The sequence below is a fragment of the Haliotis rufescens genome, unplaced genomic scaffold (genome assembly GCF_023055435.1).
Source record: "Haliotis rufescens isolate VD_foot unplaced genomic scaffold, xgHalRufe1.0.p SCAF_1, whole genome shotgun sequence".
Lineage (NCBI taxonomy): Eukaryota > Metazoa > Mollusca > Gastropoda > Lepetellida > Haliotidae > Haliotis > Haliotis rufescens.
In genome coordinates this window covers 59,766,290-59,789,643 of record NW_025963779.1, presented here as the reverse complement: position 1 = coordinate 59,789,643, position 23,354 = coordinate 59,766,290, and the positions used below count along the sequence as shown (strand labels likewise).

Genomic DNA, 23,354 nt, shown 5'->3' with positions numbered 1-23,354 from the left:
GAGATTGTTTCTGATCTAGCCTATCCCATCTACTCATTCAGTGAATACAAAAACGAACTATATCACTGCATGGAATAAATCCGGAAAATCAATTCTGAAAGTTAGTTTTGTGTTTTTCTGCATTTAACTAGCCCTGCGAAAATTATAGCAGCCAAAGGCTAGCAGGGTTGTGTTACCAGTGAGTTTTAACACTGCTGTTCTGCTTGGAAAGCAGAATTATTTACTGTATGAGACTGCACGTAATATTCCCCCCTGCTTTGAATTTTAACATCTTTATTTGAGAAGCAACAACAAAGTTAAATTCTGTAAATCCTTTATTGTTAGTACTGCAATGTAGGCCAAGTGCCTAGAGAATGTCTCCACAGTGATGTCTGTCTGGTCAGCAACATGTTGAAAAAGTGTACAAAGATAAGATGACCTGTACAAAACACATCACAGGTAATATGTACACTTTACAGCAGGGGAGAATAAATAAATGACTGCTTCTTAAGCAAAACAAATAACCACATGAAAAAAATAGTACATCGGAAAATAGCACTTTGAAATGACCACAATATGTTTTTAACATGTCAAACAGTGGTTTCAACTTATTTCAGCAAATGAAAGTAACAAGAAATAGCATACTGCCGTTGACTCTTACATTGAGAAGCAAAAGTCCACTGTAAACCAGATGTTCAGACAACCTCTGTGAGTTTACACCAGTGAATAGTCTGTGGATGCTCCAATACTTCACAGGTTGTGTGCACTACATTCCTCTGTCCACCGTAAATACATACAACCACAAAATGGTTCAGTTGCTATTTTAGCTAATGAATCAAGCCTTGGTCCTGTCCAAGCCAAGGGGGAAAACCAGCCAGTTTTCAGAACAATAAGTATAAAAATTACCCTGGCGATATTTCTTTTCCAACATGGCATCTACTCTACACATTGCTTCAACGTCAGACAACGCTACTGTTGGCACATGCATGGAATAAGGCTCATTTGACTTCCTTGAGTTATGCAAAGCCTGACTGAAGAAAGACACCTCACTAAAGCGATGGTATGTATTCGTGGGTAATGGAGAAATCTGCGAAGTACTGACGATGGTTTACATTATAGGTACATAGGTCCTTGAGAAGTGTTTTAGAAGTTAATTGTTATTTCGTAGAAATGAATGTAAACAAGGCATTTGTACCTAGGTATGGGCACATAATGCAACAGGTCAGATTTCAGTACACTCACAAGGTCATTTTACACACACACAATAGATCTAATAAAGCAAACATCATCATACAAAGTGTTCATAGTGAGGCACTGGAGAAGATTGAGACTTTTCAAGCAGGAACTAAAGACCAAGCTGTGTATACCAAAACTTAATAAAGTATCAATCTGTTCTTATAATAAACCTGTATTTGGTGTTAACCATCTTCCTGTGACAAGGAGGTTAGCTGACTGTAAAAGTTCAGTTTCCACCCTTGCCAAAATTGACTGGAATTTCTGGGCTCAATCATAGCGCCACCACTGGCTATTATGAGTTATGTCCCTTCTATGTCCCTCCTATTGACCAATCAGAATCCACCTCTCATATCATTGCATTTGCTTGAAACAAAATGGCAGCACCCAGTGAAGACGATCTGATTGATAATCAAGATCTTTATTGTAATAAAACAGGTCTTACATCGCGAAGTGCATCAAATCACGTGAGCAGCTTGATTAAAAACATGAAAAGATATGGAATATATATATATATATATGTTGACGTTAAATTGACGGGCCACACGTTTTGCAAATCCTGCTATCGACCGAAATCTGCATGGCAGATTACCAACCAGATTCCAATTTCGTAACACAATTATGAATGGACTATGCATGAACTCATTAGCGCAGCCAAGATATAACTCCAGAATTCCAGCCTAGTTCGGCAAGCATGGAACTGGACCTTTATAGTCAGTTAACTCCCTTGCCTCGGGAAGATGGGTGTTTATGGTCAATGTTCAATAACTAACATAAAAAAACATTCAGTGCAAAGAAGCCATAAAATAGGCAGTTTTCACAGCAATCAATTGAATTTAAGCATTTTCATATTTGTGTGCAGCTGGTATAGACAATTGTGTGGTTGGTAACATGACACTGTATGCGTTTGTCACTGTAGGCATTAGTAGATTACACAGAATGGTCAGGTTGTGTGTGTGGTATGTGCTTGGGTGCTTGGGGTAGCACTATGCTTGAATACTTATCGACAATATTTAGTTCTAAAGCATGACTCTTGTCGTCATGACAACAATGAGGATATACTGTTCAAAACAAATACATTCCAGGTCGATTCTCCACACTGTCCCTGTGTCTAGCAGTACTGGGTACCTGTTTCAGTTGGAGGGCCTGTTCATTCTGTCACCTGTATAATAATAAGATTTCACTGGGGATTAACAATGGAAGGTTACACACTTGCCCTTTTCAAACAGTTCATTTTGAATTATATGCAATTGACCTTTGATTGAGAGGGTTTTCAGGTGATTTTAGCCATTCTTTCTTCAACATCTGTTTTAACTGCGATAATCGGAGATTGGGATTTTCTTGTTTGAGACGTGGAAGATTTTCAGCTTCAAAGTCAGTGTATGCTGCCTTGACACGCTTTTCTGGATGTCTGTCAAGTCTTTCTGATTTCACACTGAAAGAAATGAAAGAAAAAAAATATCTTGAAACTTGCAGACATTATCCTTCTACAGTTTGTTTGTTGTTTAACACAGCACTCAGCAATATTCAAGCTATATGACAGCAGACTGTATATAATCAAATCTGGGCCAGACAATCCAGTGATTCATATTGTGTGCAACAGTCCACAATGTTGAGGTATGATGACATGCACTCAATCAAGTCACAGAGCCTGACCACCTGATCCATTTGGCGAGTGAGTGAGTTGGGTTCAACGCCGCTTTTAACAGTATTCCAGTTATATCATGGCGTGTCAGCTTAATGTGGGAGGAAAACCTGAAGTGATGCAGGTCTCAGACGTTTACCACTTCGGTGAAATCCACACGAGCACAGGTATGGTGCTGACAAACCTAGAAACATAATCTGGGCGAACCGGGATTCGAACCCACAATCATAGGTTTCTGGTGTGCCCAAGGGACACAACTCTGCACAGCAAATCGTGGCGCCTTAGACGACTCGGCCACCCGTGGTCATTTTCAACAGAGTGGTCATCAATGTTAAATAATTACATATAAGGTTAAAAAATGATTAATGAAACGTTGCAGGTAGGAACCTTCAATTATTAATCCTTTCATTCTCCTCCCCAAAAATTCAGATATTGAACCAAGAAAATTGAAAACAAATATATTGTCCTGTCCTTTCCTCCTGAACCAACCCTACACTTTGGGACGAAAAACTGCAACCAAATCTAACTCTGACTTATACAACCTGCACAAAGTCAACCAGTTAATTTTACAACTTAAGGAAGTGCTCGCACCTGAGAAGGGAAATGGCCTCCTCTACAGTTCTTGCTTCCTGGCCCTCCATTTCCAGACGGTTGATGTTTTCTTCAAGGGGTTTCTCATCATGCGACACTTCCTTGTCATGCTTCTCAGCTGTGGAAAAAGATTTGGAACAGGTTCATACCAAACATCTGGTCCAGGGAGACACCCCCCAAAATGGTCATCCATACACAGCTGACAACTGAGAATATCCATCACATAAGTAGTATGATCATCATGAAAACATGAAATGAAGCATGACCTGTTGGCAAATGTGATGCAGAGAGTAAGTGAGTTGGGTTTAACCTTGCTTTTGAACAGTATTTTAGTTATGCAGTTAGGATTCGAACCCACAATTACCGGTATGTATTTGGCAAAGGTAAGCAACAGTGAACCGTGGCGCTTAGAGTAATGGGCCACCAGTTCTCGGTGCTAAGCATGATACAATCTTTGCTAGATGACAGTCATTACCACCATGTGATATGCAACAAAGGGTAGACCCCGCCATGTGATATGCAACAAAGGGTAGACCCCACCATGTGATATGCAACAAAGGGAAGACCCCACCATGTGATATCCAACAAAGGGTAGACCCCGCCATGTGATATGCAACAAAGGGAAGACACCACCATGTGATATCCAACAAAGGGTAGACCCCACCATGTGATATGCAACAAAGGGTAGACCCAGCCATGTGATATGCAACAAAGGGGTAGACCCCACCATGTGATATGCAACAAAGGGAAGACCCCACCATGTGATATCCAACAAAGGGTAGACCCCACCATGTGATATGCAACAAAGGGTAGACCCCGCCATGTGATATGCAACAAAGGGAAGACACCACCATGTGATATCCAACAAAGGGAAGACCCCACCATGTGATATCCAACAAAGGGTAGACCCCACCATGTGATATGCAACAGGGGTAGACCCCACCATGTGATATGCAACAAAGGGTAGACCCCACCATTGGTTTATGCAACAAAGGGAAGACCCCACCATGTGATATCCAACAAAGGGAAGACCCCACCATGTGATATCCAACAAAGGGTAGACCCCACCATGTGATATGCAACAGGGGTAGACCCCACCATGTGATATGCAACAGGGGTAGACACCACCATGTGATATCCAACAGGGGTAGACCCCACCATGTGATATTTAACAGGGGTAGACACCACCATGTGATATCCAACAGGGGTAGACCCCACCATGTGATATCCTACAGGGGAAGACACCACCATGTGATATTTAACAGGGGTAGACACCACCATGTGATATCCAACAGGGGTAGACCCCACCATGTGATATCCTATAGGGAAAGACATCACCATGTGATATTTAACAGGGGTAGACACCACCATGTGATATCCAACAGGGGAAGACACCACCATGTAATATCCAATAGGGGTAGACCCCACCATGTGATATGCAACAGGGGAAGACCCCACCATGTGATATCCTACAGGGAAAGACACCAACATGTGATATCCAACAAAGGGTAGACCCCACCATTGGTTTATGCAACAAAGGGAAGACCCCACCATGTGATATGCAACAAAGGGAAGACCCCACCATGTGATATCCAACAAAGGGTAGACCCCACCATGTGATATGCAACAGGGGTAGACCCCACCATGTGATATGCAACAGGGGTAGACACCACCATGTGATATCCAACAGGGGTAGACCCCACCATGTGATATTTAACAGGGGTAGACACCACCATGTGATATCCAACAGGGGTAGACCCCACCATGTGATATCCTACAGGGGAAGACACCACCATGTGATATTTAACAGGGGTAGACACCACCATGTGATATCCAACAGGGGTAGACCCCACTATGTGATATCCTATAGGGGAAGACATCACCATGTGATATTTAACAGGGGTAGACACCACCATGTGATATCCAACAGGGGAAGACACCACCATGTAATATCCAATAGGGGTAGACCCCACCATGTGATATGCAACAGGGGAAGACCCCACCATGTGATATCCTACAGGGAAAGACACCACCATGTGATATCCAACAAAGGGTAGACCCCACCATGTGATATCCAACAAAGGGTAGACCCCACCATGTGATATGCAACAAAGGGTAGACCCCACCATGTGATATGCAACAAAGGGTAGACCCCACCATGTGATATGCAACAAAGGGTAGACACCACCATGTGATATCCTACAGGGGAAGACACCACCATGTGATATCCAACAGGGGTAGACACCACCATGTGATATCCAACAGGGGTAGACCCCACCATGTGATATCCTACAGGGGAAGACACCACCATGTGATATTTAACAGGGGTAGACACCACCATGTGATAACCAACAGGGGAAGACACCACCATGTGATTTCCAACAGGGGTAGACCCCACCATGTGATATCCAACAGGGGTAGACCCCACCATGTGATATCCAACAGGGGTAGACCCCACCATATGATATCCAACAGGGGTAGACACCACCATGTGATATCCTACAAGGGAAGACACCACCATGTGATTTCCAACTGATCCACCATACACTTAGCCTTTATGGCAGCCCATAAATAACAGGACCAAGGCCAGGCAAACCAGTGGTTGACTGAGTGTGTAACAATCAAAGGCAAAGCCATCAGAGCTTAACATGCTTAATAAATGAATGACAAAGATATAAGCACCCAGATCTCTAAAGTTGTCCTCCTGACATGAGGTTACATGTGGTGTCTCAGTAGACTTTACCTGCTGCTGCTGCAGCCTCGAGTCTCTCCTGCTGTGCTGCAATATCTGCACGAGTCAACTTGGCAGCGGCGACAGGCTTGGCACTCTTCAGCTTGCTCATCTCCTCATCATGAAGCTGCTGCAGCTCCTTCTTCTTCTCCACCTGATCCAAGCGCCTCTTCTCCTTGTCCTCCTGAACAAACAGTGAGTGAGTTGGCTCATAAGTCACATTAAGAGATCAACCAGCTAAATCATGGTGGTGACGCCAGGAAGTATCTTCACACACTGTGACAATATCACATAAGTCATCTATGTGATGTGTGAATGCTTTACCCACAACACTACCACACCACCAAACACATGTCCATGATAGAATGTAGCCTATGCATAATAAATATGTATTCTACCATGAAAATACTTGATTTTGATTGGACAATCAGAGGTTTCAAATCACAATAAACCCCCTCTGATTGAAACAGCCAATCTGACAGCCACATCACCGGGGAAACTAATATTTTTAGAATAGTACTTCTTTTACAATCATTGTTGGTAGAAATATTTAAATAATTATATGTATGACTATAGGCTACAAAATGCAAAGTTGCTGTTACTACAAAATTCAAAGGATGTGTGACAATACATATCATGCAGAAAACATAATATAAAAGAATATATTTCAAGTTTTGAAGACAACAGAGAGCTTGCTATTTGGTGCTTTCTATATACGAGTGTAACGTCATATCTTTTGCGTCACAATGAATTATATGATGGCATAATAGTGACGTGCGGTGTGGAACGAAACATTTGCTTAGTTTTCTTTAGGGGTGCCCACCTCACGCTAGCTTACGAAATTGGCGTGCTACATGCTGTCAGTGCCTGCCATAAGTTTGAATGAAGTAATTACCCTGTTAAGAAACAGCTTGAGCATATGCCACTTCACTCAATATATTTGCTAACACCAAAGAGTTCGCTTATTATTTAGTCATTGTAGAATGGAGAGAAACATACTGTGTTTTCAATGTCGCGGTAGGTTACCTGTACATTTAACTATGCTAAATTTATCTTTTGAAACCTCAAGCTGTGCGTTCAGGTCCAAATTCATTTGATTAATTTCTACCATGACAAGATTAAAAAAACAACGACTGATGTAGCACTGGCTGAGAATTGATGTTTTGTAGACAGTGACTGAAGACTGATAGTAATAGGAGTTCCAAAGCCACCAGTTATCACCCAGAAGGGAACCCTTTCACTAGATATATATTGAAACTATGGATATTCATTGGTATAGTTTGTGGAGCATGAGTACAGTTCCCTTAAGACGAAAGATGGCTTCATCTCCATAATCTGGTGGCTGTGTTAATGCTCTCTACACAAAATTCTTTTATCTTAAAACTGCCTAGAGAACATGATATGCATTATGTGAAGGGGTCTCATGCTTCTATTTCATCAGATTAAACATGTTAACAAGGTAGATTATCAGATCTGAGTTTGCAGGAGACCAAAGTATATCGACAATCAAACTGTAACTGGTGGAATGGAGACTGTATTTTCAGTAAATGTTTACTGTTGTATATAGCTTACATGTTTCAAGTTTATAAGGATGTTCAACTTGTTCTTACTTTCCGTTGCTGCTTCCTCGTAGCATGCTTGTCATCATCTCTCCAAAGCTCATCTTCAGCTTCTTTTTGTTTCTTTTCTTGTTCAGCATATTTCTGGGCATCTCTTCGTACCCTTGCTTCCACTGCTTTAGAGTTTTCTCCTTTGAATTTCTTAGGCATTTTTCAAAAATCACTGTGTCCAGTACTTTGATATATCTGCAGAATACACAAAATACAAGACCAGTGAAGATCGGGATCAAATAGGTCTTCAGCAAACCCATGCTTGTCGTTAAAATCTGACTTGCTTGATGCATATCAGTCTAGCCATGGAATGATGAGTTTTGCTTTTTGTGTATGGTTTGTTTCTCCTCATAACAAGTGTATAGATTGATGCTCATGATGTCAATCACTGGATTGTCTGGTCAAGACTGTCATCATATTGCTGGAATATTGCTAAGTGCAGCGTTAAACAACAAATAAACAAATAAAACCAAAATACAAAGGTAAACAAATGGAAAGGAGAATGACACAACTTGGGTCAAATACCAGATCTGTGGGTATTCTGGGATAGAGTGAGTGAGTGAGTGAGATGGGTTTAACGATGCTGTGAACAGTATTCAAGGAACGGAACGCCAAAAGTGATGTAGGTCCCAGACATTTTACCACTTTGGTGAAACCCATAAGCAATGGTATGGTGCTGACAAACCTGGAAACATACTCGGGGCAAACCAGGATTTGATCCACAATCATAGGTTTCTGGTGTGCCCTATAGGGACACAACTCTGTACAGTGAATTGAAGCGTCTAGACAACTGGGCCACCCATGCCCTCACTTGTCACAAGATATGTAAGAGTCAACTCAGCAATGATCAGGTGGTTAGACATGGTGAATATCAATCCTTGGTTTGTCTGGTCCAGACTTAATTTCACCATGTTTATGCCTTTTGTGGTACATTGTAGAAGATCAGCATCAGGGATTTATGCAATGCACGAATGTGCCTCCAGTATACTCGGACCCCATGGTACCGCGGCATTTGTGATTTCCGATAGTTCACGAGGGACACGCCTCTTAGCGGCTGTCTATTAATGCAAATCAGTAACCAGGAAGTGCTCACTTCGTAAACAATTTCAATTTCCTCGGAATGTTCCGTCTGCTGTAAGTAAGAAGTTATTAATCCGTTGATACATATTTCTGGCATCTGTTGTAATATTGCCTTACCCCCATCTATCAATGGCCAACGATATAACCCGCAGTTCCCCACGTAAACTTTCTCTATCGACCTGAACTAGATCATCTGCATATTCATGGCGACTAATGAGGTAACGGAAGTTACGTAGTCCGCACATTTTTTCCCGCTCTGTGCCCAGAATCTATTGGGAGATCATAAGGGCCATAATGCCAAACTTAGAAATACGTTCTTCACTAGTAATTAACCAAAAGATAAATACATACTTTGGGCATACTAGGAGTGCTTTTTATATATTTATTGTTGACTTTTAACATTTTTCCAATTTGTGACAAATTATTGTCATCCAATATTTTTTAAACAATCTTAAAATATCATTTCTGATATTTTGATGTTGACTTATAAAAATATTTTTCTCTTACTTTTCGGTAAATATGCATTGAATACCTATTGCTGATAACACATTTAGAATTTTACTTGTGCTGTCTTTGCACTTGTCTGGACAAATCACTGATGTCCTGCATGATCATACCAAGTGGTTGGTAGAATTATGTCCACTTTTTGTCCAATTCGGACCTCCATACACAACTTTTCTCTGTACCGCGATACGATGGAGTTCTCTCCCTTGTCAAACTGAGCGGGAGGCCCGGCTTTTACTCGGAGCTACTAATGTAAATAATGAATTTTTATCAGTAAAATATGCATTGTTAGATCAAATAAATGACATCTGATAGAGAGAACACAAATAATCATAATGGTTAGTGAGTGCATTTTGTTCCGTTTAGCGTACATGACAAGTACCGCGATACCCCGAGGTTGCAGGCTACACACAAATGTTGATAATGGACGCAGAAAAGAACATACTGCATCCTGAAGGATACACAATAATATTCATTTTACTTAAAGCGCATCAAGAGCAGTTATGGACATCTTTCATTTCATCCATCAGTCATGACCACTGTCCATATGATCATTTAATCATTCCAGGCTCTAAAGTAATTATTAAACCATAGATTACACTACACCATTTCATTACTTTAAAGGACCCTCATATTTCCTGCAGTGACCCTTAAATTATTTGAGTTCCCCATGATGCCACGTTTGTAAGTCAAGATAAAACCCTGAGCATAATAATTACGACAACGGTCATAAACACGGCCTAGTCAAAACTTAATTATTTACAAGCCGTCCATCATAAATGATGCAGAGTTCAGCAAAACAACAAACAATTCCAAACCTCGAACAGCTGCTAAAAAGCACAGAAATATAGGCTTAGAAGTAGGGCACTGACGAGGGCACTGGTGACTTTAGTAAGTCAAGAAGTCTGATTTTAAACTTTCTAAAACAAGCAGTTTAAATATCTAACATAATTATTGGTAGTATTTATACATACTATAGTCTGCGTCAAAATTCTCATAGCAAGTTTACACCACTCTCATCTGCTGCTGGTTAAACAACATGTCTGTTGCACACATTACCTGTAAACTTTACCTTTGAACTAACAAAATGGTTAAACAGATAGGTTATGACCATCTGTTGAGTCTTACACGCAGAAAAAGAGGTCGACTTCAATATTTCTTACAACTTTGCAATATTTACATGTGAAAAGGAAGTGTCACCACATCAATGTGCAAATTCTGAAATACGATCCCAAACTTCAAACGTGTCTGGACGCGAGTGGATGTAGATGGTGTAATTGCTTTTGTCAAACAAATGAATTTATTTAGCCCCATGAGCAGCACGATTTCGCTAATTAATATTTGATAACACCTAATTTTTGTTCTTTGAGTGAAAAAATATATTGGGTTTTCGGCTCCGAGTTTACAATGTACGATACCAATTTTAAAACAACCCAGTTGGTAGCTCCTTGCAGCGTATTTGAGTAATGCGGGCAGCATTCATTTACAAAACTTGTGGTCTGTCTATATGTTTACATACAGCGTAGATTGTGCATCGCATCAGATACAAAGTACTTGTTTACACGACATGGCTGACAAAGTTTCCTCACATGGGGATAACACAGATGAAAGTGAATTGTTAAGTGTCCAAAAGAAAATAAGTGAAACCCATCTTCAGGCAGACGCATCTGCCAACCAGGACGAAAAGGACGAACGCAAAATAACTCAAACAGATCACTTGAACAAGAAATTGCTGGGTGCATTTCTGTCTCGTCTGAACACCGGCGATAACTCTGTTGCATTTGGTGCCAATAAACCGGAGGGAGGCGAAAATAAGGAAGACCATTTTGACGAGTCTAACTAATCACTATGGCAAGAAACTATTTTCTAATTGGCATATCGGGGTAAGCTGAAGTAAATAAGTAATTAGATTATTCAAAGTCACGATCACTTGAGGTCGGTGGTACAGGCCACAGGCCCTGAAGCAGGATAGTAATATTACTGGAACACTGTACCCATATATATATATATACTATATATAAATAGACAAGGTACATCACTCGCCATCTTGGCCGATGTAGAAATCAGCTGTATCGTTTAAATTAAATGGAAATGTATGCATGTCGTGTTCACAAAACTTCCCCACCTCTCTCAACATACTCACTGAATGCCTCATTTTTTTTCAAATTTATTACCTATATCGGGTGGTTTCATCAAAATATTGGCTCAGTCGTGGCTGTCGGTCACGAAAGTAAACAAAAAATCTCTGCGCTCAATTTTGTCGAGTGCTGTGATTGGTCTAGGCTCCAACCAAAACAAACCCACACGGTGATATTTACCAATCAGAGTGCTCAACCACGATACCATGTGGGATAGGGCATTGATGTTCTGAAGCATTGTTTGTAAACAATAGCTGATAACCCCCCAGCATAGCTCTTCTCACCTCAGTCCACGAGAATTTCTGCTCCAGTGACCACACCGCGGGTGTAGGCTTATCACGTGACTGGACTTTTCTGAAACAATAATGCAAGCCTTTCACTATGCTTTACATATCGTTTACATATAATTAAGACATACTACTAGAAATGCAACATTGAGGTGCTTGACCATATAGCTTTACACATCAAAGTGACCGTATTACTAGCTCTCCGTAGGGCTTTGATGACATCACATGGAGTATGAGTACGGATATTTTCTCAATGTAAGTTAAGACGGGTTCTGCTTCTTTTGTCACGCTGCATAGTTTCAACAATCAAGCCCCTGCCCAGCCAGCCCACTTCTGCCTCAGGTTTTTTATTATATTACAGGCCTTTTCTGTCTGATCATCTGTTTGATTTAAGTGTCCACAACTGATCCCAAGAATTAGTAACAACATAGAATATGTCATCAGTTGTCTCCTCAGGGGAATCCCTGAATGTTTGTGATGTAATCTCAAATGTCAGAGGGCAGCAAGTGGTTTATGGTACCCAATAAGTTCAGAAGGGATTTCAGACTGGCAAGACACTGGACTAAATGCAAAGTATACAAAGAGAGCCAGTTTCTTAGTCACTCAGATTTGAGTAAATTGGATCTTGATATTTTCAGTACAACAAACAGTGGAAAAACGACTGCTGTGAAGAAACTATGTGCGACTTTTCCTGGTGCTACAGCGATGGGTCAAGACTTCTACTTCCTGGTGGGTTCATATTGAAGACAGACCACAACATCTGTAAAATTAAAGACTGTTTAGGCTGCATAAAAAAAGTTTCTTAGGTCACATTTGTCTCAAAAGTAGGTAGGATGTATTGGTTTTTTTACTATTGATAACAAAAGTGATGAGGGAGGAACATTTTATATTTTTCCCCAGTAAGAATACTAGCAAACACAACTAGGCACACACTGAACTCATCTCTTTAGAATGATGATATTTCAAGCATGGATAACAGTCTTCTTCATATGACATATGAAATTTGAAAAAATATTTTGTAATTGTCATTAAAAATGATGGATTTGCAGAATTTAGTGTGATGCACCAATGCCTGAGAGTTGTTGCCTGTGAACTTATGCAATGATCCCAGAGTACACTTATGTCCTGGGACTATCTCTGTGATCTAGTTGTAGAGTGTCCGCCTGGAAAGCGGCCGTGTCATACCAAAAGACGTTAAAAGATGGTACTTATTGTTACCATGCCTAGCGCTTGGCATAAATGGGCTAAAACAATTACTGGTCGGTTTGGAGTCTCTACACTGTGTCTGAGTGTTAAACTGTGGCATGGTATCTCAGTGGATTAGCACTATAAAATCGGCATTAGTCCAGACTAGTACATGCACGCACACATACACGCATGCATGTTGCTATATAAGTGCAATAATCTTGGACGCGACGTTCATCCCCATTTCACCTCACCTCCCTTTATCCTGTTAAACCTACTGTTGACAGTATTCTTGAAATGTGTGTGATGAATTATTTACACAAATGGTATTTTGGCTTTATGTGGTAGATAACTTGTGACAATTTGAGAAAATGTCTGGAATCACCTTGCACTGCATGCCGTCTTTTTGGTGGCAATGCTTTTAAATCCTGACAATGTACTGTCGTGCATCCTCTGTCTAAGTTACGCTAACACTTTGTTGTGAATGTTTTCTAGGATCCCTGTGATGAAAGGCTGGAGATGGTACCACAACGAGATCATGCCAACTGGGAAAGTAAGTTCATCATGTTGTCAATTTTTGTACAAGTTGTAGTTCTCGGTTCCCCAGTTTGTTACACTGTAGTATGTTCCATATTGTCTTGTGTATGCATGTTAAACGCTTTTTAAGAAGAAAACGCAGCTATGCAGACATGACAGAGAGGGATGCATAGTATACACATAGGGCTTAAAAAAATGATAGAATTGAATCTCAGGCAATGGCTTTTGAAATTATCGCATGGGCGGGCAGTGGTTTGTTGGCTTTTTTTATTCATGCTAGTATGTAACCAAAGTTTGTTTACAATAAATTTCGTGGAAATCATGTTGTTGTTAAGTATTGTAGCATTTTACTGACAGGGTCGTGTGTTTAAAGACTTTTATTTTTTAAAAATGGAAATAAAAACGAAACACGTTGCAGACCTTATGATGATGCGGGCAGTGCCTGAGAACCAAGACTGTTTTGTTTTTTTAGACTAGACAAATGAATTCAATGTTAGATTTTTTCCAAAGCAAATCCTTTCCTATGACTGTCCTAAGACCAATCCAAACACTCAAAAATGTTGATGATAACTCCAGGAATGTTTGCTGCAATTGAGTGAAATTTGATACGCAACAAACATTGGGTGGCGGATTAAAGTGGAAAGGTTTTGAGTGAATGTCAAGGTCACACAGAAATTGTCACTGAATAGAAAGCCTTCTTGGTGACCTGAACGCCCTGTGTGTATGACATGTTAGTTTGCCAAACTATAAATCATGTCATTAGACTGGAAATGATGTCAGTAAAGCAAAATTGCATTTAAGGTTCTTGATTAGGTTAGCTGAAGGCGACCTGGTTACAGTTGGTCTTCAGCCATCCATGTTAGTCATAAGAGGCAACTAACAGGTTTCGGTGGTCAGGTTCACTGACTTTGTTCATGCATGTCATCATATCCCAGTTGTGTAGATCGATGCTCATATATAGGTGGATGCTATATAAATGCTCATATAGATGTCAAATAGCTAGAATATTTCAGAGGATGGCATTAAACAACAAATAAACAAAGTTATCTAAGCAACACATCTGGTTTGACGCTGCAGTAGGCATGTATTTCACCAAACTGATATGGAATAATTTCTGGGTCTTCTAGAAATGGTAACGGGCTTCTTCTGTTTTTCTGTTTGTTTTACTAGTGATAAATTTATGATGCGGCATGGTGGCTGGTATATGAAAGACTGACCCATAACAACATCAACAAGACATCATGTCATTCATATACATGTACCTTACACCTAACTGATTGATAAACACACTGTTACAGAGCTATCAGCGTTGGACATGAAGTCAATGGTGAATCATGTTCACAAGTGGATACAGAACCAACAGACCAAGGGAAGCAACTCAACAAGTTTTCTCTTCATTGAGGGGATCCTTATTTTCAACTACGGGTAGGTTGGGGAGCCAATATCTGTGACACATTTTGGTGGGGATGGAAAAGATACCTATTACCCTGAGTAAGATTTTGTGATGTTGGATGCTTGGTCTTCAGGTACCCCTGCTTGTTGTAAGAGGTGACTAACGGGATAGAGTCGTCAGACTTAGTTGACACATGGTATCGTATCATAATAGCGTAGATCGATGCTCTTGATGTCATTGATTGTCTGACCAAGACTCGATTATTTACAGACTGCCATCATATAGCTGAAATATTGCTGAGTGCAGAGTTAACCAACCAACAAACAAATAAAAAGAAAGAGGTGTTGAACTATACTCTCAATGTGTGTTCAGCAATTATTCAGGGTCTTATGTTTAGCTTATTGAAAATGAGCAATACTTTGCTGCCAATTTGTTTTTCACTGAAATATTCAAGATTTTATTCAACCCACCCACCCACTCACTCACTCACTCACTCACTGATATCTAGTTGACTATTTTGTTACAGTCCACTGGCAAGGTTATTCGACAAGAAGTATTTCATCACCATTGACAAGCAGACGTGTAAAGATCGACGGAGGTGATACTTTGTTTCTACTTTTCATTTCGTCCACTAATGCCTGGTGTCAATCAACAACGTTTCAATGGTAGACTTTGTATGTACATCATATATCAATTCAGGAACTGTATCACTATTTATAATTACCATTCACGAGGTGGGAGGAAGAATTGTGAGTCGTTTTGTCTATGAATCATTCTGTCCACCACATTTTATTTCCAGAGTATAGTTGAAGGACTGTTCAATATGTCTTGATCAAACTGTATACAGATATATGTACATATCAGTCTAGCCATATCTGATGAGTTTTGCTTTTTGTGTACAATTTGTTTTTCCTCATCAAGTGGTCACTCAGCAGAACATGTCAGAACAGAATTTTTTGGCAGGGGATACGAGTAAATGCTTGTTTGGGGGGTTGTGGAAATATAATTTAGAGTTTAAAAAATAGGTAACATTACTGTCAGACACTTCTAAGTGAGTCCTGTGAAGATCTGGGTTTGAATTAGTCTTCAGAAACCCATGAATGTCATAAGACACAACCAGTGGAATTGGGTGGTCAGGATTGCTGACTTGGTTCATGCATGTCATCTATCTCAATTGTATAGATCCATTCTAATGTCAACCACTGGATTGTTTGGCCCAGATTAGATTATTTATAGACTGCCATCATAAAGCTGGAATATTGCTTAGTGCGGCATTAAACAACAAACAGATGAAATAAAAGTGGTGTTGAATTATGCTCTCAAACAACTTCCCAAGGCAAGAACGTCCACTAGCCCTTTTATCAAAGTCTTGTTTCCACCCTTGCCACATCAAGTCCACTTTCCTGTGCTAAGTATGATTGGACTATCGCACATATCGATAGTCCAATCAGAGAACGTTTCACAAAATCTTCGTACTGGTTCACACCTTCGTATGAAAGTGATTTACTGCTGCCTGTCTCTGTTGACACGGATTTTTTATCATCTTTTAAAAAAACCCAATGATTGCCTATGTTTTATGTCAGGGATGAATCTGATTGGATGTCGCGTTTTCATTACAAGGGGCACAACTCGTGATCATCATGAGGTGGCACGAGGTCAAGCCAAGAAAAGCGGCCTTGATGTGTCAAGGGTAGAAACTAGGCTTTGATATAGGCTCGTGTACACACTTGCCTTGGGAAGATGGCTCTCAACATGCTTAATGTGTGTTGATCATATATTCAGGGTCTCATTTTTACCAAAAAATTATTCAAGATTTTATTCAATTTCATCTTTAAATACAGTTGAAATACATGGGTACAATGTGTGAAGCTCATATAGCTGGAATTTTGCTGAGTGCAGCATTAAACAACAGACTTTGAAATGAAAAGTTCTGTTTTGAACTGGTACTATTCCTAAATTCACTTGAATGGAAGTAATGACGGCATTTAAAAAACAGAAGGAATCTTATGGTGTTGACTTATCATGGAGAAATAAATCTGCAGGGTGCACCATAATATCCCATGTGCTCACAAGCTTCAGGACTAGTTTTGTTTAGTATGATCAGATATACAACATATGTATTTACAAATAATTTATATTGTTATTTTATTAACATCTCCATTAGGCGGAGGTATATCGATGACACTGTTTTCTTGTTGCCTTGTTTTCATGATACTAATATGTTGATGTGTTGTTCCCCAGTGAGAGAGTCTACATACCTGCAGATCCCCCGTGGTATTTTGAGGAGGTGGTGTGGCCAATGTATAACCTGAACCTACAGGAACTGAGAGAACAGAACGACATATGTAGGTTTCTCCTCTGAAGTCTGAATTATGTCGACACTTACATTATCAAAGGAAGAACATGGTGTATACTTGACCTGTACAAGTGTAACGCTTGTCAGCATTTGATAGTTTATAGATCAGAAACTTCTTTTAAGTGGCAATATCATTCATTAATGATCAGTAAAAGGTCAGGGATTTTTAGAATATTTAATTTGTTAATTATTAATTAGTGACCATTTTTGTGGCAGTCTTTACGAAGATCTTTGAGACTTTTTTCTGATTTTTTTATGTTGCCATGCTTTTATATAAAAGGTTTTGGGTTATATTCTATTGTTTATATTGTAAGTTGAACAGTTGAGGAAAAAGGTGTTGCAATAGATATGGTTACCTAATGTTTTTTTGTTTAATGGGCGTTCTAGTGTTCCATGTAACAGGGTCCTTGCGTCTTAGATTTATATTTTTGTCTCTCTGAAAACTTTCGGCTGAGGATGGCATTAGGCCATAATATAATTGTTATAAGGGTTTCGTCCCCAACCGCCTCACGTCATTTTATTGTTCCCAAGTACATTCAGACAAAGAAAACCACCACTTGTGTTGCCTTCTTTCTTGACTTGAAACAGATAAGATACATCGTCCTACCAAGTATTCATGTCAATCACATCTGTTGACAGTTAATTTATGCAGATGACTTGACAGGAAAATTTGAGGAAAAAACACATTTCAAATATATTTAGATGAAAATCTAATAATTAATTGATTAATTAATTGATAACGGGAGGGCCACATTTCAGAAATGGCTATTGCCGGTAGAGCCACATTTTCAGCTGAGTGCATTTCACCTATTCTAGCGGGTAATTAATTAATCTGATTACCGATACCTTTATATGAGTGTCCCACATTTAAATTACTAAGCGTGGTGTTCTTTAGAGATACCTTTAAATGAGTGTCCCACATTTAAATTACTAAGTGTGGTGTTCTTTAGAGATCAAAGGCAGTCTTAATTGACATTGAGTTCATCCTGCTATTCATAACATATTTAAGTGACGTCGTGTTCACTCCATATCAGAACCATGGCAAACGCACAAGTTCAAATAAAGTTCATTGAAAGTGTCAGAGGAGGCGTACATTTGTACTATGATGGCTTTAAGTTTTGGTCTAAGAGCAGTCTGAGTTGCTCCACGCCATTGAGATCATGGGTCACTCCCACGACCCACTACCATTCGAGTTTGAGGTTGATGCCTTTAAGGCTAGACTGATGGAGAGAGCGAGGACAGAAGCGACACCTATACCCACTATCTACGGAGAGGAGATATCCAGACTACGCCAACATCACGACATCATCTCAGATGACCTCCTGAAGCAGATACCAGCCCTGAAGTCTCTCACCCCTATCCTCTACCGCCAGAGACACAAGACCTTGCCCCGCCTTCCTGACAGCAGACCCCAGATCCAGCTGGAGGAGAAGTACTCCCAGACTGAGGGAGGCGACCAGTTCCTACACCGTGTTAGTGACGACATCCTCATCTTCACTACAGACAAGAACATTGTATCATGTATCTGGAGGAGGGGGCAGAAAGAAGGTCTAGTGATGGACTATAAGGAAGATGGGGAGGTGAAGAAACTGGCGAGAAGAGCTGCTGCCCTCCCTCTAGTACCTCGTGACAAAGTGGATGATGTGTGACTTGATGCCATTGCTGACTCACCCACCTCACCTAAAGTGACTGCCTTCATGGACTACGTGACAACCAGTTGGGTTCAAGGATGTTCCTTCATGCCAGAGATTTGGAACCATTTCGAACACCAAGGCCACCATACCAACAATCACCTGGAAGGGTGGCACAACAAGATAAAGAAACTTGCCAAGAAGTGCCACCCGAACATCTACGAGGTAGTGAAGCTATTTCAGCGAGAGCAGTCACTCAAAGAGGTTGCAGTCCTGAGACTCTCTCACCAGTGGTCAGAACCTTCATGAAGAAAGAAGTACAAGGCAATCGATGCACGTATTGCGTCCCTCAAGATCCAGCTCCTGAACCAACACCTGAGTGAGATGGAATATGCTGACCACGTGGGCGACCTCCTTCATCTGCAGTAATGACATTAAATCCATTATGATATTCATATGCTATTCATATACATCAATGTAAAGTTTTGATGAATATGTTATCCTTGTTGAATAAAAAATGAGAAAACAAGACTTGTTTTGTTATATACGGTAACCTGTTAGAATCACAAAGCATGTTTTGACAGCATAGCCGCGAGAGCCACATTATACAATCACGCAACCATAACCATTGCCGCGAGAGCCACATCAATTTGGGCTATCTATTTTCGAAATGTGGCTTTGCCGGCCTGTAACCGTTCTTTTGGTCCCGGTCCTTTGCTGTATATTTTATCATGTAAAGTTGATGGGTATAACGCTCATAACAAAATAACGGACATAGTGAACTCACCTTGTGGTCCCGGGTGTATACTCTGTCAATGATAATGTTGAAGTGTATAAGGAACTGTTAATCCCTGAGCTGAACTCCTCATGTGTCACCAGTCTACCTATCAAAACAACCGCGGCCAAGCACTGCTTTTCAAAGCGTCAATAAACAATTGAAGGCAATTGATTTACTCTTAAAGTACTGACACCTTGCCCTCAAATTACACCCTCAATTAACAATAGTAACACAGTGATTGAAGTGGATATATTCTGTACATGTACACTGCACACTTTTGTTATACCCCCGACAAAATGTTGGGGGTATATAGTTATACCAATGTTCCATCCGTCCGTATTCGAAAACTTTATCCGCGCGATTTGTCTTAAACTATTCAGTGGATTCATCTCAAACTTAGTACATATAATCTGTGGCATATGAAGGGGTGCAGTCAAACGAAAAAATTTTTTTTAATAATTTTCCATTTTTTTAATGAATTTTTCAAACCCTAACGTCTGTCCGAAAACTTTGTCCGCGTGATTTCTCTTAAACTATTCAGTGGATTCCTCTCAAACTTAGTACATATAATCTGTGTCATATGGAGGGGTGCAGTCAAAAGAAAAAATTTGTTTTGATTAATTTTCCATTTTTTTAATGAATTTTTCAAACCCTAACCCTATCCTTGCTATTTAATTTGAAACTACTGACACTCTAGGCGGGTCGGGGGTATTAGTGAGCCACGCTCACATTTTTTCTTGTTATTTATCGAGTAACAGGATGCCACTGACTTGATAAAAGATGTCTGACGGTCGAATAGCGCATAACGAAAGATGGATATAACAAATTAAACTTAGTGGTCCCTTTGAGTTTGTTTTAACCATAGTTTACTGTACATCATAATGAATATTTGTTTCACGTCAGATACCCTTAAGTTTTTAGGTTTTGATAATTTCACATAGCATCAAAGTTTTAAAGATTTGTTTTTCTTTTTGCAGGTTTTTTGAACGGAGCACAGGACCATGAAAAACTTGTAAACACAATACAGGAAGATATCAACGTGTTCCTAAACAAATCCCAAAGCTGATGTAGACAGCTATGTGATAAGCTTAGGGTCTTGGAAGAAGACTATAACATCTTTGTGTATTTTATGCAAGACAGAGAAGAAGAATTGTATTTACATGGATTTTAGTTTCAGAGGAATATAACCATGTCTCAGGTATTTGTTCTACATTGAGTATATTTGTCAGTAGGCTTGACTTCTGTATCTACCATTCCACTGATAACAAACTTTGCTGACTAATCCGGAAAGAGGGGAAAAAATTCCTTTAACCTCCAAGAAGAACAAGATGCAATGTGATATTAATTATAGGTGTGGTTAAGTCTCATGTAAATGCAATAGACATGTTAGAAGCAACTGTATCTTTATTCATACTTGTCTAGGACTCGGAAATTCGCTAAGCGTTGTTGGTATAAAAAGTACCTCACTTGCTAACTCTATTCCTATTTTATGCTCGTTCTATAGACCCAACTTGGTAAGTGGCAGATGTCAAGTCATCCTGATTCATAGATGTATTATCAAAAGATAAGACGTTGGGTATATCAAGATTGGTTCCTGAACCCATCTATGTTTTAGTGGGAAATTTGACCAATATCGGCGTTGGTTTATATTTTTTAAACATTTACTCATTTATCACAAAAGTTTTCAGTATGTTGACTATATGCCACTAATTCAGGTGTCAGTATGTAACTATTCTATCAATTGTAACATGTATTTTTTGGTTGAAAAATGTGTTGCACCTTTTAGAGGGATGAAATATGTGTAAGCGTAAATTCCTGTTCACACAACACTGCTGCACTGGACATGTACTAAGCGTAATATGTTTATGATTCACGGTCATGATATGTACAAACATGTGATTTTCAAGTTTTCCTGTTGAAATTCAAAATCTCTTCCAACCTTGTCCAATACATTTTCCAGGGTTAAGGGAGTTACCTGTCCTGGAAGGTGTGTGCGATAATGCTTTTTACTGATATTCATGTCATGATATTAGTGAAACCAAGACCAACTGTATGTTATATTTCAAATTCATATCACCATCGTCATTTGACGGGGGAAAGGGAGAGAGGGTAGTAATGTTTCTGTTGTTCGAGGGACTATGCTCTGTCGTGTTGGGCCTACTTATAGGCTGTATTCTGTAATTAGGTTTTAATTACTAATGTATTTGTGGCTTGTTACTTTGTTACACAACAACATTAACTGAGGACACATATTATAGTATGTGGGTTTGCAATATTAACAGAACAAAATGTATCTGTACAAACAACCTACATTCCTAACACATGGTTCTTAGACCTATGAAGATCCGGGGTAGAATAGGTCTTCAGCAACCCATGCTTGCCGTAAGAGGCGACTATGCTTGCTATAAGAGGCGACTATGCTTGCTATAAGAGGCGACTACGCTTGTCGTAAGAGGCAACTAACGGGATCGGGTGGTCAGGCTCGCTGACTTGGTTGATGCATGTCATCGTATCTCATTTGTGTGGATCGATGCTCATGATGTAAATCACTGGATTGTTTGGGCCAGACTTGATTATTTACAGACCGCCGTCATATAGCTGGAATATTGCTGAGGCCGGCGTAAAACAACACACAAACTCTTTCAGTGTCAACAAAAACATTCTCCAGTCTTCATTAGGAATAAATTAGAAGTATCTAATATGTACATTTGATGATTATCCTTTTGATATAAATATATTAAAGAGAGAGGTGTAAACAGGGAATTCATTGTGTTAGAGCTTGAAAAGATGAGTTTTAAGAGCCAAGGTTATATCAATATGTTTGTTTGTTGTTTATGCCACACTCAGCAATTTGCCAGTTATAGGACGGCAGGCAGTCTGTAAATAATTGAGTCTGGATCAGACAATCTATTAATTGACATCATGAGCATCAATCCACGCAATTGGGATACAATATTAATCATCAACCAAGTCAGCGAGCCTGACCACCCGATCCTGTTAGTCGCCTCTTACGACAAGCATGTATTGTTGAAGAACTATTCTACCCCAGATCTTCAAGGGTCTGTATCAATATGTATCCTCTTAGACAAAATATATTGCAATGAACCAGTGTTCCTCTTGCAGGTACCCATCAGAATGGCTGTGTGTGTCACTGCGTGCATCAATGATTACATATCAGTTTATACTTGTCCTATTAATACACTTTGTGATACCACTGCATATTTGAATGTCGATTCTCAATAAAACCATACCATCATCCTACATTGTTGTTGATCATAATGTGTCCTGATGCATGCTGATGGCTTGCGGGGTGAGAGTATTATTAGTTGTAGCGGGTTCACAGGGGGTACATGGGGTTTTATGTGCCCCGCGTTAGGTTTTATACAGAGTCTGTGAGTAATGTTCAAAATGGTTGTCAGCATGAGCAATGAAGCACCCGGGTTGGGTTTGACGACCCCATCAGCTAGGCCTCCTGTAACAATCTGATCTTATTGGTCAGCCCATAGCAGGAGGTCTGGGAGTCCCCACAGGGAGGTTTTCAGGGTCTGTTCTGGTTGGGATGAGCATTTCCCCGATACTTTGACTGAGGTATTATAATTTGTTGTTACAAGATGAGTGGTCATGTCTTGTAAGTTTGAAATCGGATGGTTGAAATCATGACAGATGGATACTGAGA

At 39.9% G+C, this 23,354-nt stretch overlaps 2 protein-coding genes across 6 annotated transcripts; one reads left to right on the top strand and one right to left on the bottom strand.

The window, feature by feature from the left end:
* Window positions 1–301: 301 nt before the first annotated feature.
* On the bottom strand, window positions 302–10,601 carry LOC124145087 (coiled-coil domain-containing protein 124-like). 5 transcript variants are annotated; one of them, XM_046514765.2, is made up of 5 exons: window positions 10,446–10,601; window positions 7,790–7,984; window positions 6,192–6,363; window positions 3,449–3,566; window positions 302–2,647 (listed from the first exon to the last, which is right to left on the bottom strand). In XM_046514765.2, exons 2-5 carry the CDS (start codon window positions 7,946–7,948, stop codon window positions 2,443–2,445), a joined length of 654 nt encoding a protein of 217 aa, XP_046370721.1. In that variant the 5' UTR covers window positions 7,949–7,984; window positions 10,446–10,601; the 3' UTR covers window positions 302–2,442. The 5 variants fall into 5 exon arrangements, with proteins under 5 accessions (XP_046370721.1, XP_046370723.1, XP_046370722.1 ...); XM_046514767.2 differs by having other exon boundaries at window positions 10,502–10,592; XM_046514766.2 differs by having other exon boundaries at window positions 10,433–10,586.
* A 245-nt stretch (window positions 10,602–10,846) lies between these two features.
* LOC124145089 (nicotinamide riboside kinase 1-like) lies at window positions 10,847–22,139 on the top strand. The gene is made up of 7 exons (XM_046514770.2): window positions 10,847–11,256; window positions 12,437–12,527; window positions 13,479–13,536; window positions 14,819–14,945; window positions 15,440–15,511; window positions 17,155–17,258; window positions 20,656–22,139. Exons 1-7 carry the CDS (start codon window positions 11,222–11,224, stop codon window positions 20,742–20,744), a joined length of 576 nt encoding a protein of 191 aa, XP_046370726.2. The 5' UTR covers window positions 10,847–11,221; the 3' UTR covers window positions 20,745–22,139.
* The last annotated feature ends 1,215 nt before the right edge of the window (window positions 22,140–23,354 follow it).

Coding starts and splice junctions, on each gene's coding strand:
- LOC124145089 (XM_046514770.2), top strand. CDS start 11,222: ATGGCAAGAAACTATTTTCTAATTGGCATATCGGG. Junction 14,946..15,439: donor ATCCTTATTTTCAACTACGG/GTAGGTTGGGGA, acceptor ATTTTGTTACAG/TCCACTGGCAAGGTTATTCG. Junction 15,512..17,154: donor ACGTGTAAAGATCGACGGAG/GTGATACTTTGT, acceptor GTTGTTCCCCAG/TGAGAGAGTCTACATACCTG.
- LOC124145087 (XM_046514765.2), bottom strand. CDS start 7,948: ATGCCTAAGAAATTCAAAGGAGAAAACTCTAAAGCAGTGGAAGCAAGG. Junction 3,567..6,191: donor CGAGGCTGCAGCAGCAGCAG/GTAAAGTCTACT, acceptor CTTTTTCCACAG/CTGAGAAGCATGACAAGGAA. Junction 2,648..3,448: donor GAGGCCATTTCCCTTCTCAG/GTGCGAGCACTT, acceptor CATTTCTTTCAG/TGTGAAATCAGAAAGACTTG.